Source organism: Garra rufa, chromosome 21 (genome assembly GCF_049309525.1).
Source record: "Garra rufa chromosome 21, GarRuf1.0, whole genome shotgun sequence".
In the NCBI taxonomy this organism is placed as follows: Eukaryota; Metazoa; Chordata; class Actinopteri; order Cypriniformes; family Cyprinidae; genus Garra; species Garra rufa.
The window spans coordinates 36,620,705-36,635,127 of NC_133381.1; the positions used below are offsets into that span (position 1 = coordinate 36,620,705).

At 35.8% G+C, this 14,423-nt stretch overlaps 1 protein-coding gene across 1 annotated transcript in view; it reads left to right on the forward strand.

The window, feature by feature from the left end:
• kcnk2a (potassium channel, subfamily K, member 2a) overlaps positions 1 to 10,610 on the forward strand; it is a 28,568-nt gene extending 17,958 nt beyond the window's left edge. Inside the window, exons 5-7 of the mRNA XM_073827295.1 lie at positions 1,581 to 1,767; positions 1,886 to 2,025; positions 10,287 to 10,610. Coding sequence (XP_073683396.1) covers positions 1,581 to 1,767; positions 1,886 to 2,025; positions 10,287 to 10,610 — 651 coding nt within the window. The remainder of the gene's footprint in view (positions 1 to 1,580; positions 1,768 to 1,885; positions 2,026 to 10,286) is intronic.
• The last annotated feature ends 3,813 nt before the right edge of the window (positions 10,611 to 14,423 follow it).

Below are 14,423 nucleotides of genomic sequence, written 5' to 3' on the forward strand. Positions count from 1 at the left end.
GAACGCGCTGCAAACACAGGAACGCGCTGCAATTAGCACGGACCACAACAGAAATGTTTCAGGGGGACCTCAAAAAGTGACAAACCCATCTGGGACCTGATTATTTGTTCAGTGGCTGTTGGTCAGAGCAGAGGTGTTGTTGGTGAACTAAAATGTGATAGTTCATCTTTATCACCTTTTAGTTCACCGATAACACCTCTGCTGTAATAATCAGGTCCCAGATGGGTGCGTCACTTTTTGAGGTCCCCCTGAAACATTTCCGTTGTGGTCCGTGCTATTTGCAGAGCGTTTCTGAGTTTGCAGCGCGTTTCCGTATTTGTGTTTGCGTTGCGAGGATTTGCAGCGCCTGTGTTGTCAAACTGATGAAGATGTTTTCTTAATTTGTTTTTTCTGTTTGCATGTGTTTTCTTTAGTTGCAGCACGTTGAGCTCTCTCAGCCACTGTACTAATGATTGGTTGCAGCATTTGATTGGACAAATTTTTTTTTGATCTATTATTTATTTTATAGCCTATATTTTGGTATTATTTCTAGTTTTGCATATTTAAAATGTTTATATGTATATGCTAAAATGTTAAAGGGATAGTTCACCCAAAAATGTCATTTTGTTCCAAACCGAAACACAAATTGGGATATTTTTTTATGAAATCTGACAGCTTTCTGACCCTGCATAGACAGCAATGCAACTGACTTGTTCAAGGCCCAGAAAAGTAGTAAGGACATCGTTAAAATAAGTTACAAGAATATTTTTTGTGCACAAAAAAACAAGGTTACTTCATTCATTTTAAATGTTTAAGTTTAAGTAATGTTAAAGTTTACATCCCCCTTTCAGAATCTGCAAAATGTTAATTATTTTACCAAAATAAGAGGGATCATACAAAAATGCATGTTATTGTTTATTTAGTTTATTTAGTATTATTGTTTTGTTTTTTTTAGCGATAGATGTTCATGAGTCCCTTGTTTGTCCTGAACAGTTAAACTGCCCACTGTTCTTCAGAAAGGTCCTACAATTTTTTTAGTTTTCCAGCATTTCTGTGTATTTAAACCTTTTCCAACAATGACTGTATGATTTTGAGATCCATCTTTTCACACTGAGGACAACTGAGGTACTCATATGCAACTATTACAGAAGTTTCAAACACTCACTGATGCTGCAGAAGGAAAACCCATGCATTAAGAGCCGGGGGTGAATACTTTTGAACAGAATGGAGATGTGTACATTTTTCTTATTTTGCCTAAATATCATATTTTTTTCATTTAGTACTGTCCTTTTCTCATAATGGACTATATGTAAAAAAAAATTTATGTGAAATATCTTATTCAGGTCAGTACTAAATAAACAATAACATGCATTTTGTATGATCCCTTTTATTTTGGTAAAATAATTAACATTTTGCAGATTCTGAAAGGGGGATATAAACTTTTGACCTCAACTGTAGATGATAGATATTGCATAAGAGTAAATGTTTTCAAATGGTGTCTGGTCAAGTATTGTGGACGTCTGTCAACAGTGATTATAAAGAGCTTAATTGTATTTCCACCCAGCATTCTCACCTCGCTTCTCATCTGTTTTTCCTCTCAGAAATGGAACGTGAGCCAAACTAAAATCCGAGTGACATCCACAGTCCTGTTCATCCTGTTTGGGTGCCTGCTGTTTGTGGCCCTTCCTGCCCTCATCTTCCAACACATTGAAGGCTGGAGCACTCTGGAGTCCATCTACTTTGTTGTCATCACTTTAACCACTATTGGATTTGGAGACTTTGTGGCAGGTGAATGGAGTCACTACTTCAGTCTCAATTTCAAGGTGTTTTTTAAAGCAAATAAATGCCAAGAAGAACAACTCAAACTTAAGTAGGCCGGTGTATTTATTTAATTTATCTCATTCAGGTGGCTCTGAGATTGAGTATCTGGACTATTATAAGCCCATCGTGTGGTTCTGGATCCTGGTGGGTCTTGCCTACTTTGCTGCAGTTCTCAGTATGATTGGAGACTGGCTTCGGGTCATCTCCAAGAAGACCAAAGAGGAGGTATGTGTTTGCTGATATGCTTCAAGGCAATACCAGGGTGACAACTGCAAATATCAGAATTTCTGAAATGGCTCCCTCTTAATTCATGAGTGTGAATGTGAATTGGTCATGAGCCACAGGATACTGAACAAGAATATAAATTTGGAAAAGGATTGCTGGATTGCTCTTCAAAGATATTCAACACAATCGCACAACAGGGGAGTTTTATTTGTCCAGCATAATGAAATGGCTATGCTGGGAGCTAATACATGAAAAAACTAAAACAGAAATCTGATCATTTGAAGTTTAGGCCTATCAAATGTTAAAATAGATTATAGAATTACCCATTTTATCCTCAGAAATTACCCAAAAATCTATTTACTTCAAGTATCGTATCAATTTCAGCTATATTGACAGCAGTTGGAAGTGATATCTTATATCTCTAAAGCTGACGTCATGTCTTTTGCTGCCATTTAAAAAGTGAATTTGAGCATTTTGTAAAATAAAAAGTTTTTTTCATCTATAAAATGAAAGTGAATGTCTTGAATAATAACCAAATCATAAAAAAGTGATTTATAGTATAATTTATTTATATATAGATTTATATTTTAAATAAATACTGTTCTTCTGAACATTCTTTTTATTAAAGATTCCTGAAAAAGGTGTAGGTTTCCACAAAAATATTAAACAGCACAATTGTTTTCAACATTGAGGCGTTTAAGCATGTTTAAAGCCTAGTTCAGACTGCATGATTTTAGCCCCGATTTTGACTCGCCGACAGGTTTTGAGAAATCGCCGACAAATGCCCGAAATCACAGGCAAATCAGTGCTCGTTCACGTGAGTGACAATCACATAGTGTGAACTATCAAAGACGCGATCTGAGAGAATCGCCGACGTGTCGCCGACACCCGTGAGATATTTGGCATGCTAAATATCTGGACCTGTCGGCGATTCAAAATCATGCCGTGTGAAAGGTGATCTGACTGAAAATCACATCGGCGATTACCTACAGCCAATGAGACAGCAACATCCAGGCCAGCGGGAAGTTGGGGGAGGAGTTACGAAGGTATAGACCACAATATCAACAAGCATAGTTTCGGCTTTTTTTCTTTTCGCTGCAAATGAGTGCACATGCAATTTGTATGACAAGCTTCTTGCGGGCTACCATTTTTTTATAATAATACCAGTCTCACGTGAGAACTTGCATGCCTGACCTCGCGTTGTCACTTCTCGCGTGTGTTTGGTTGTGAGACGTAGTTTGCGGACCGGGACAAAGTTGTCGGCGATTCTTCCTATTGTAAAGTCATGCAGTGTGAAACCCCCTGTCGCCGATCCATCGTGCGGTGTGAACACAGCAGCGACGGAATGCTACCCCAAATAGTCATGCAGTGTGAAAACATCTGTGACGCGATTGCTTTGAAAATCGTGCAGTCTGAACTCGGCATAAGTTAACATGGCTGTATCCACCTAAAACAATGATTTTTGGCAAACCCAGGTAATTTGCCATAGAAATATGATGATTTTTTAACATTTATGACTGTTATAGCACCACCTATGGTTAAATTACCATAAAATGTTGCGTGTTTGTTTAGAATCATCTGTCGTATATGCTCAACTAGTTTTAGGATTTAGTAGTAGGATTTATAGGTTTTTGTTACTATTGAGTGAAAAACCTAAGATTAGTTCACAGATGTAGTCTTTTACTACATACTTTTTAATATTTAATGAATTTGATTGACAGCAGTAGTCCTAGAGGCAAAGTTGTTCAAAATGAGGAGATCTATCATATGATACGAAGATCTAGTGTTTGTGTGAATATCTGACCAATTTGAGGTCAATTAGCATTGATATATTGTGTTTTTGAAGCCTTTTTAACTGTTACAGTATATTGACACCTATGATCTGAATTATCTGACACATAGTCTCACCAAGTTTTGTAAAGTTTTGAGTTTTCGTTCAGGATTTATAGGCTTTTGGGTATATTTGGCCATGCTTTATGACCCAGTTATAACTACCCAATGGACAAAATGTAACATTTTTTGATAATTATTAATGTAGAGAGTCCAGAGAATTATGCAGCAGTGGTTTGATCGAGATTGAGTGAAAAACCTAGGACTAGTTCGCAAAAGTAGGTTTTTAACATAATTGAGAATAATTAATAAACAATTTGATTGACAGCAGGGGTCCTAGAGGCAAAGCCGCTCAATATGAGGAGATCTATCAAAGGATATGAAGATTGAGTGTATGTTTTTTTAGACCAGGGTTCCTCAAATCTTGCCCTGATGGGCCAATGCACTGCAAAGTTTAGCTCCAACCCCGATCAAACTCACCTACCTGTGATTTTCTAATGATCCTGAAGACATTAATTAGCATGTTCAGGTGTGTTTGATTAGAGTTAGAGCTAATCTCTGCAGCAAAGTGGACCTCATGGGCCAGATTTCAGGATCCCTGCCATAGACCCTTGTGGCACATTGGATAAAGACACTGCATACCAAGTTTCAAGTCAAAGGGTTGCATTGTTGTAGCCGTTTTTCATTTTTTCTGTTTTATAGTGCCACCAAGTGGAAAAGCAGCATATTTGTTTTATTTTATCAAAGATTAAGCTCTTACACACGTGTACCAAGTTTGGTGAAGTTATCTTATTATGTTCAAGAGTTATAGGCTTTTTAGTAAAATTGGCCCGCCCCTTTCTAAAGTTTTGGTCGAAATTTTAACTTTTTTTGATAGTTATTGATAATCACTGTCCAGAGAATCTTTCTGTAGTGTTATGGTTTTGACTCAGCAAAACACTTTGGACTAGTTTGCAAAAGTTGGTTTTGGACATAATTCAATATTGCAGAAAAACTGGACTTGAACGAATCCGTCGGGAAATGGTTTTGTTTGTTTTGACCCAAGAATTCCAATTATATGAGACACGATATGAGATATGATCCTTGGCCATCCTAACAATTACAATAGGGTTTCAGCACTACACACTTAAACCCCTAACAATAAATGGTTGGTGAATAATTTATTATATCATTATAAAACTACACTTACAGCAATTATATTAATTTCTTAAATTTCATTTCCATCTATATGGAAATTCTGCATTCTGTCTGCAACCTAAATTCAAATTTAGGGCATTCCTAATTCAATCATTGAGTGACGCACAATCTTTCTCTGTACACTGTGTTCCAATAAGATACATTATAGGGATAGTTCACCCAAAAATTTAAATTTGATGTTTATCTGCTTACCCCCAGGGCATCCAAGATGTAGGTGACTTTGTTTCTTCAGAAGAACACAAACGAAGATTTTTAACGAAAACCGGTGCAGTCTGTCAGCCAAATAATGGCAGTGGATTGGCACCAGACCTTTAAAAGTAAACAAAAACAAGCACAGACAAATCCAAATTACACCCTGCGACTCATGACGATACATTGATGTCTTAAAGGAACACTCCACTTTTTTTCGGCCATATTACGGCAGCAAACTTCCTTGACTATTACGCCGGAATGGGAGTGTAGTTCCTAATCTTATCAGCCTAGAAACTCGCAGCTTTGCATTTCCACCGGTCTTAGTACACGATATAACTACAGAAGAGTCAAGTTTTAAATACAACAAATATGGATACTCGTTGGTCATTTTTGAACGCGATGCTATTGGTCTAATAGGATTCAATGAACTATGCTAAGCTATCCTAAAAGTGATATCGCCAGAACAGGAGAACGGCTGAATGGATTTCAAAACGGTAAAAATCAACTTATTAACTCGGGGGAAGTTGGAGAATGAGCCTATTTCCAAAAAAAGTGGAGTGTTCCTTTAAGACATGAAACGATCATTTTTTGCGAGAAACTGAACCGTATTTATATCATTTTTTACCTTTGATACACAGCCACGTCCATCTGTCCTGAGCACGAGCTCATCATCCGGCTTGTTACACGTGTACGCGCTCTGGCGTAGAATACACAAACGCCATAAGGGGAAATCAGTGAAAAGTCCCGGATGAGTTTGCGCAAACATAATCTTTTAGCTTTAAATTGGTTTGAATAATCAGGATAAGCGCAAGTAATTGCCATTTTGAATACCCACAATCTCTGTGATCTGTGTAAAAAATGAGTGTTGTATTCATGCGACAGATCGCTTCCGTCTTAAGACATCAATGTATCGTCACGAGCCGCAGGGCGTAATTTGGATTTGTCTGTGCATGTTTTTGTTTACTTTTAAAGGTCTGGTGCCATCCACTCACATTATTTGGCTGACAGACTGCACCGGTTTTCATTAAAAATCTTCGTTTGTGTTCTGCTGAGGAAACAAAGTCACCTACATCTTGGATGCCCTGGGGGTAAGCAGATAAACATCAAATTTTCATTTTTGGGTGAACTATCCCTTTAAGTACAATAAAATATACCAATAATTTAATGTGTACTGAGCTGTATTTCTAAACAATATAAAAGAAGCATTTGACTTTTATTGCTTTTTTTGCATTTCTATAAAGATTATATAGCAGTACTATTGTATATGATATATGAGGTCTGTATAAAATGTTCCAGGTCATGTCAGAGAGTTCATTATGTGTTATTGTGGCTTTGTTTGTTGTGTAGTTCCAGTGTGTCGGGAGCCAATCCCTGCTCAGCGCTGTGTTTAGCTTTTATTTACTCCAGTGTATGAAGTGAATGGGCTTCAGCCTGAAGAATTACGTGCTTGGATTAGCTGGAACACAGCTTGCTCTGTCTGAAACACATAATAACACATTTTCTTCAGACCTCTTCTGCTTTTCTGATGAGATCATAGAAGTGTAATTTTCTGACACTCGTTTCCAGTATCACAACAGACATAATTAGTTTTCTGTTTAGGAGTTGTGATTTGTCTATTATAAGAACATGCAAGCAAAGTTTTTCACAAAAACAAGAACATAGGCCTCTGTATGAAGCAGAAGAATACTGTAAATCTGAATCTCTCTCACACCGAAGTCCATTATCACATCTCACCAGAAATAGACAGTAGAGGAGAAGGAAGTGCAGTGCAGGATTAATGTGAATGAAGGGTCTGAATGACCCAGTTCTGCTACCTGATTCTCATCCATAATGTATCACCTTTCAGGTGTCTCTTAAATGCTGTAAAGCCGCTCATATTTTCTTCTACTTAACAAATAAACTCCTCAAATTGGACTTTTCAAGAGTCCTTTAGGAAGCCAACTATGTAATGACCTCATTAGAGTGGAAAGTAAAGGTTCCTTGTTTACATTTATCAGATTTTCTCATTAGTTTTTCTCATTTATTTGTTGTTTTTTATTCCTACTACATCTACTGGTTAGGCATTGTGTCATAGTCCACCCATTTAAGTCATCTTGACATTGTCACGACTCGTAGTGGCCTCCTGAAGAAATTAGAGAGGTAGTTCTAATATATTTTAAGGTACTTCCTGGTAATAGTGCATCAGGAAAATTTCCATTAAGAGTCCATTAAGAGTCATTTTTATGTTTTTGAAAGGTTTTAAGGCGATACTTCACCCAAAAATGAAAATTACCCCATAATCTACTCACCCTCAAGCCATCCTAGGTGTATATGACTTTTTTCTTTCAGATGAATATACTTGGAGTTATATTTAAAAATGTCCTGGCTCTTCTAAGCTTTATAATGGCAGTGAATGGGTGTTGAGATTTTAAAAACCAATAAAGTGCATCCATCCATTATATTAAGTCGTCTACGCTCCTGGAACATGTGTATGACAGTTAGCGGAATATAGAGATTAAAGTTTATAAAGTTTTAAATATGGATTTTTTTATTCACTTCAGAAGGCCTTTATTAACCCACTGGAGCCACGTGGAGCACTTTTCATGATGGATGGATGCACCTTATTGGACTTCAACATCTCAACACCCATTCACTGCCATTATAAAGCTTGGAAGATCTGGGGCATTTTTTCATATAACTCCAATTGTATTCATCTGAAAGAAGAAAGTCATATACACCTAGGAAGGCTTAAAAGAGAGTAAATTATGGGGTACTTTTCATTTTTGGGTGAAATTATCTTTTAACCCTTCTTTTTTTAATTAATCCAAATACTTTAAAGACATATATGTGACACTGGACCACAAAACCAGTCATAAGGGTAAATTTTTTAAAATTCAGATTTATACATCATCTGAAAGTTAAACAAATAGCTTTCCATTGATGTATGGTTTGTTAGGATAGGACAATATTTGGCCGAGATACAACTATTTGAAAATCTGTAATCTGAGGGTGCAAATTAATCAAAATACTGAGAAAATTGCCTTTAAAGTTGTCCAAATGAAGTTCTTAGCAATGCATATTACTAATAATTAATTAAAATATATCAAGTTTTGATATATTTATGGTGGGAAATTTACAAAATATCTTAATTGAACATGAGCTTTTTTCTTAATATCCTAATCGTTTTGGGATAAAGGAAAAATAAAAGATAATTTTGACTTATTCACTGTATTTTTGGCTAATTCTACAAATATACCCGTGCTACTTAAGTCTGGTTTTGTGGTCCAGGGTCACTTATGTTACAAATGGCTATTTCTGTTCATAGGTAAAGGTTAGGCTTAGGGTTAAAAATGCTGTATTTAGTCAAACTCCCTTTTCATCAAAAAAACAAAAAAATGCAGCTTGACATCTTATGCATTCAAGCAGAACACTTATGACCATATTCAGCTGGTTTCATCTCAGCGAATCCCATAGTGCAGCACTTTCAACGTGTGTTTGTGTTTGGCCTTTTTTTTTTTTTACAGAAATTTTAGTTGAAAGTGTGCAGCAACCTGCAAATGCAAATGTACCCAATGCATCAGTGTCTGAACAAAGACACACTGCTGTTTTTACACTTTATTAAGCAGCACAATCATTTTCAACTGTGATAATAATAATAAAGGTTTAGTAATAAAAATTATGCAACAGGTTTTCCTTGCATATTCACTAGACTGGAATGATGGCTGCTTGAAATGGGACATTATCAACCACAGCTAAAAAAAGTTTAAAATATCTAGCAAATAGTAAATAGTTGTGTTAAACAGTAATAATACTTTACAAAATCACAGTTTTATTAAATATTATTAAACACTATCATTCAAAATATTTTTTTTAAAGATTTTTAAAAGAAAAGAATCTGCAAAATGTCAATTATTTTACCAAGATAAAAGGGATCATACTAAATGCATGTTATTTTTTATGTAGTACTGACCTGAATAAAATATTTCACATAAAATATGTTTCCATTTAGTCCACAAGAGAAAATAATAGTTGAATTTATAAAAAATGGCCCTGTTCAAAAGTTTACATACACTTGAATCTTAATACAGTGTTGTTACCTGAATGATCCACAGCTTCTTTTTTTTTTTTTTTTTTTTTAATAATAGTTGTTCATGAGTCCCTTGTTTGTCCTAAACAGTTAAACTGCCTGTTCTTCAGAAAAGTCCTTCAGGTCCCACAGATTCTTTGGTTTTTCAGCATTTTGTGTATTTGAACACTTTCCAACAATTACTGTATGATTATTTTCACACTGAGGACAACTGAGCGACTCATATAAAACTATTACAGAAGGTTCAAACTCTCACTGATGCTCCAGACGGAGACGCAATGCATTAAGAGCCACAGGGTGAAAACTTTTGAATGGAATGAGAATGTGTAAATTTTCCTCATTTTGCCTAAATATCATATTTCTTTCATCGAGTACTGCCTTTCAGAAACTACAGAAGATACTTACATGTTCCCCAGAAGACAAAATAAGTTAAACTGACCTTCAAATTCCAAAAGTTTTCACCCCCCGGCTCTTAATGCATCGCTTTTCTTGCCAGATTCTGCAAGGTGAATGTAAACTTTTGACTTCAACTGTATCTATCTATCTAAAAATGGGGAAAAAAATGAACATAAACAAGAGAAAAAAATTATTACACAACAGTTTACATAATATGCCGAATCATTGTACATACATTTTGTGAACTTTAGTAAAAGCCATAGACAGTTAAAAAGGAGCTGACACACTAAAGTTACAAATGATAAGTCCAATAATAGATATGGTTTGGTATGAGGGGGTTCTAAAAAATCTAAAAATCATGGATGAACTGTACAGTCTCATAGCAGTAGGCCTGAATTACTTTCTGTAACACTCCTCGTTGCATAAAGGTTAAATCAGCCCACATGCTTCCCATTCCCTCGAGCTGAAATATTTCACAGAAAACAGGTTTTTGAAGTTCTGATTTGCACCTCTTAAATGCTTGCAAACACATGTGACACTCGACTGCACTTGGTCCCACTGAACATTCCTTCTGTTCCAGGTGGGAGAGTTCCGTGCTCACGCCGCAGAATGGACAGCAAATGTGTCAGCAGAATTCAAAGAGACACGTCGCCGCCTTAGCGTGGAAATTTATGACAAGTTTCAGCGGGCAGCCTACATCAAGCGCAAGCTGTCATCAGAGCTAGGCCAAAATCCAGGTCAGGACATGATGCCGTGTAAGAGAACCCTTTCTGTGAACTTCACGGATGAACTTGAGAAAGAGGGTCTCCCAACCTTGACCAAAAATGGCAGCCTGTACCTGAACGGTCTTACTCCGGACTTCCCCGATCGTGGCGAGATCTCCATCATTGAACATCTCAAATAAAGCTCAAGCTTCTTCTGCACATGCTAAAACAGGAAGATACATTTGTGTCTACAACTATGTTTGTTCACAAAGCTCTATCAGAAGTATTCATATCTTTCCTGGATGTGTACTTATGCACTGAAATCAGTGAGAAGGCAACTTTATGCCTTGTGCCAGTCAAATTAATCTGTCTGTCTGAGATTTTGTAGGAATTAAGATGTTTGATAAAGTCTGTATTCTTGAGCAAAACACGACAGCAGCTTTTTTTATCCAGTGAATCATATTTGTGCCTTAAAATCACCAGGAATAGACTTCCCAGAAGCTGCTACACTGAATGATACTGAGAAACGTATTGTTTTAGAGAATGAACCACCGATCTTATTCAAACACTGACAAACTTAATTGGTTTTTGGATGCATATCCCAAACCCAGCATGTGTGAGCATCTATTCAAAAACCAAAACAGGGTATCAGGCAAGAATGGCTGAGAGTTTATGATATTGACACAGCTGTGATTGGTGGTTTGCTGGTTTAGTTTATATCTTGCATTAGCACATGGATGTTTTTAAATCCACATACACATTCTGTTTAAAAGGAATTGTGACCGAAAATACATGAAACCGTGTTGAAGCCTCTAAGCTTGTTTCATTGCACCAATAGCATGATTCTGTACGCAAATGCAGGTTTTTGATAAAAATGGTCATATTTAGACCAAAACACAATCATTATTCTTTTATTGCCTGCTGAATGAAGAAAGTTTGGTGTTAATGCAATGTATAAATATATTTTAGCATATACAGCTGAGGTCAAAATAAGAGGGATCATACAAAATGCATGTTATTTTGTATTTAGTACTGACCTGAATAAAGATATTTCACATAAAATATGTTTACATATAGTCCACAAGAGAATTTATAGCTGAATTTATAAAAAATGACCCTGTTCAAAAGTTTACATACACTTGATTATAAATACTGTTACCTCAATGATTTTTTTTTGTTTAGTGATAGTTGTTCATGAGTCCCTTGTTTGTCCTGAACAGTTAAACTGCCTGCTGTTCTTCAGAAAAATCATTCAAGTCCCACAAATTCTTTGTTTTTTTAGCGTTTTTGTGTATTTGAACCATTTCCAACAATGCCTGTATGATTTTGAGATCCATCTTTTCACACTGAGGACAACTGAGGGACTCATATGCAGCTATTACAGAAGATTCAAATGCTCACCGATGATCAAGAAGGAAACACGATGCATTAAGAGCTGGGGGGTGAAAACATTTGAATTTGAAGATCAAGGGTAAATTTAACTTATTTTGTCTTCTGGGAAACATGTAAATATTTTCTGTAGCTTCTGAAGGGCAGTACTAAATAAAAAATAAAAATGTATATATATTTAGGCAGACTAATAATAAGAAAAATCATTATTCAAAACACTGTTCTATTCAAAAGTCTATCAAAAGTTTAGCTCTTAATGCATCGCTTTTCCTTCTGTGAGCGTTTGAACCTTCTGTAATAGTTGCATATGTCTTTTATGTGAAATATCTTATTCAGGTCAGTAATAAATAAAAAATAACATGCATTTTGTATGATCCTTCTTATTTTGGTCAAATAATTAACATTTTGCAGATTCTGCAAGCTGTATGTAAACTTTTTACCTCAACTATATCTTGCAACATTGTATGGCGGTTATATTTGCCTTTAGCCTGCACATGTTTTAAAGTGATAGCTAAACTAAAAATGACTTTCTGGCATCATTGCCTCACCATTATGTTGTTCCAAACCAGATTTATTATAGATAACTAAAATTGAAACTGAATCTAAAACATATTAATTATTTGAAATAAATATTTTATTTCAAATAATGCTATATTTTAACTTGAATGTAGTTTCATTATATGTACTAAAATAACTACAACTAAAACTGAAATAGTTCAATTAATTAATTGATTAGGGAACACATTTACTATTAAAGGGACAGTTCACCCAAAAATGAAAATTCTGTCATTGATTACTCACCCTCATGTCATTTCAAACCCGCAAGATCTTCGTTCATCTTCAGAACACAAATAAAGATATTTTTGATGAAATCCGAGAGCTTTCTGACCGTGCATAGACAGCAATGCAACTGACAAATTCAAGGCCCAGAAATGTACTAAAGACATCATTAAAATAGCCCATGTGATATCAGTGGTTCAACCGTAATTATGAAGCTGCGAGAACACTTTTTCTGCGCAAATAAAACAAATATAACTTCATTCAACAATTTCTAAGTCCTTGCTACTTTTCTGGGCCTTAAATGTGTCAGTTGCATTTCTGTCTATGCAGGGTCAGAAAGCTCTTGGATTTTATCAAAAATATCTTAATTTGTGTTTTGAAGATGAACGAAGGTCCAACAGGTTTGGAACGACATGAGGGTGAGTAATGACAGAATTTTCATTGCCTATGCCTTTTCTATGCTTTTAACTAAAAGTAACATAAAAGTCTTATCATTTAGAGCAGCATTAGGGTGAAAAAATTATGACAGAATTTGACTTTTAGCTGAACTATTCTTTTAAATTTACATATTTTAAAGCCAAATGTCACTTGATGACCGTGGAAGCTGGTGAACAGAGGAATGGCCAAAGAGAAACAAGTTTTATCGCCGCTTGAGAAGAAGCCATGACTTTTCAGACTGTTCAGTTACAATTTATTTTGTCATAAGCAAGTATTTTTTCATGTTTTTAATAATAGAATGCCATTAAGTGATGCTTTGATGACTAAATGTACAGGAGGAATGACCATGAATGTTTTGTCAAATGCATGTAGGCTTTGCTAAGTGGATAATTTATCATAATAATAGAGCACCGACAAATAGCCAGCATATGACAACTGACTGAGAGAAAAACAAAATCATCAGGTGCATAAAGCCTTTTTCAACCTTTTTTTATTGCAAAAGCTTTATTTTTGACACTGACATAAACTGAAACATAGACTGTAGCATCTCATAGTGTATTATAAGGTTAGCAATGAGAAGAATGAATGGAAAGATTTTCAACACCAGCTAAACATCCAATTCATTACACATGTTAAATGTAGAAATGCGGTTTGTTCAAACAAGATATGCATTTCATTGTGATATTTTTTGGTGTAAGAACACTGAGAAACAGTTTACAGTTTTCTTGCCTAGATTTGATTTGTCAGCTGACTGTCAGAGGAGCAGTGCCATACTAACTGTAATAACAGTATGTTCATCTTGCCTTTGCTCTGTCTTTACCACTTAAGCTAACATTTCTTGAAAACTGCTAAAAGTCTTGCTTGTTAAGCTTGGATTGTTCTTGTTATGCTTATATCTTTGTATTTTTTTCAACAGCATTTTTATGAGCGCATTATTTGTGCTGTTTCTACACGGTTTTACATTTTGGTGCTTTGCCTTTAAATAAGCAGAATAAACAAGCCAATATTCTTATTCTTTAGGAGACTGGGGGTGTTTTTCTTAATTGGTGTCTAAAATTGACACTTGTTTCTGAATTGAAGACCTTCAGATCAGGCCTTTGTGGGAAACTGGGCTCTTGGATCGAGTCCTTGTGGGAAAGAGCGATGCTACCGTAAACAAGTGCCACACATACACACTCACAGATCCCGCTCTCTGTCGCTGATACAGTCGGAAGCTGATGGTAAATCTTGCCGTCATCAAGAGCCAATCAGGACTCTGCACTTCAAGCATGAGCAGATGTTATGTAAGCATGTCTGAGCGTCCAAAGAAAACAAGAGCTGCGGTGTGAAAGAACATTTCCACTCATTAAATCCTGCTGCTATGCCACTAGTTTGATCAGAGGACATCCTGAACAAAAACAACACCA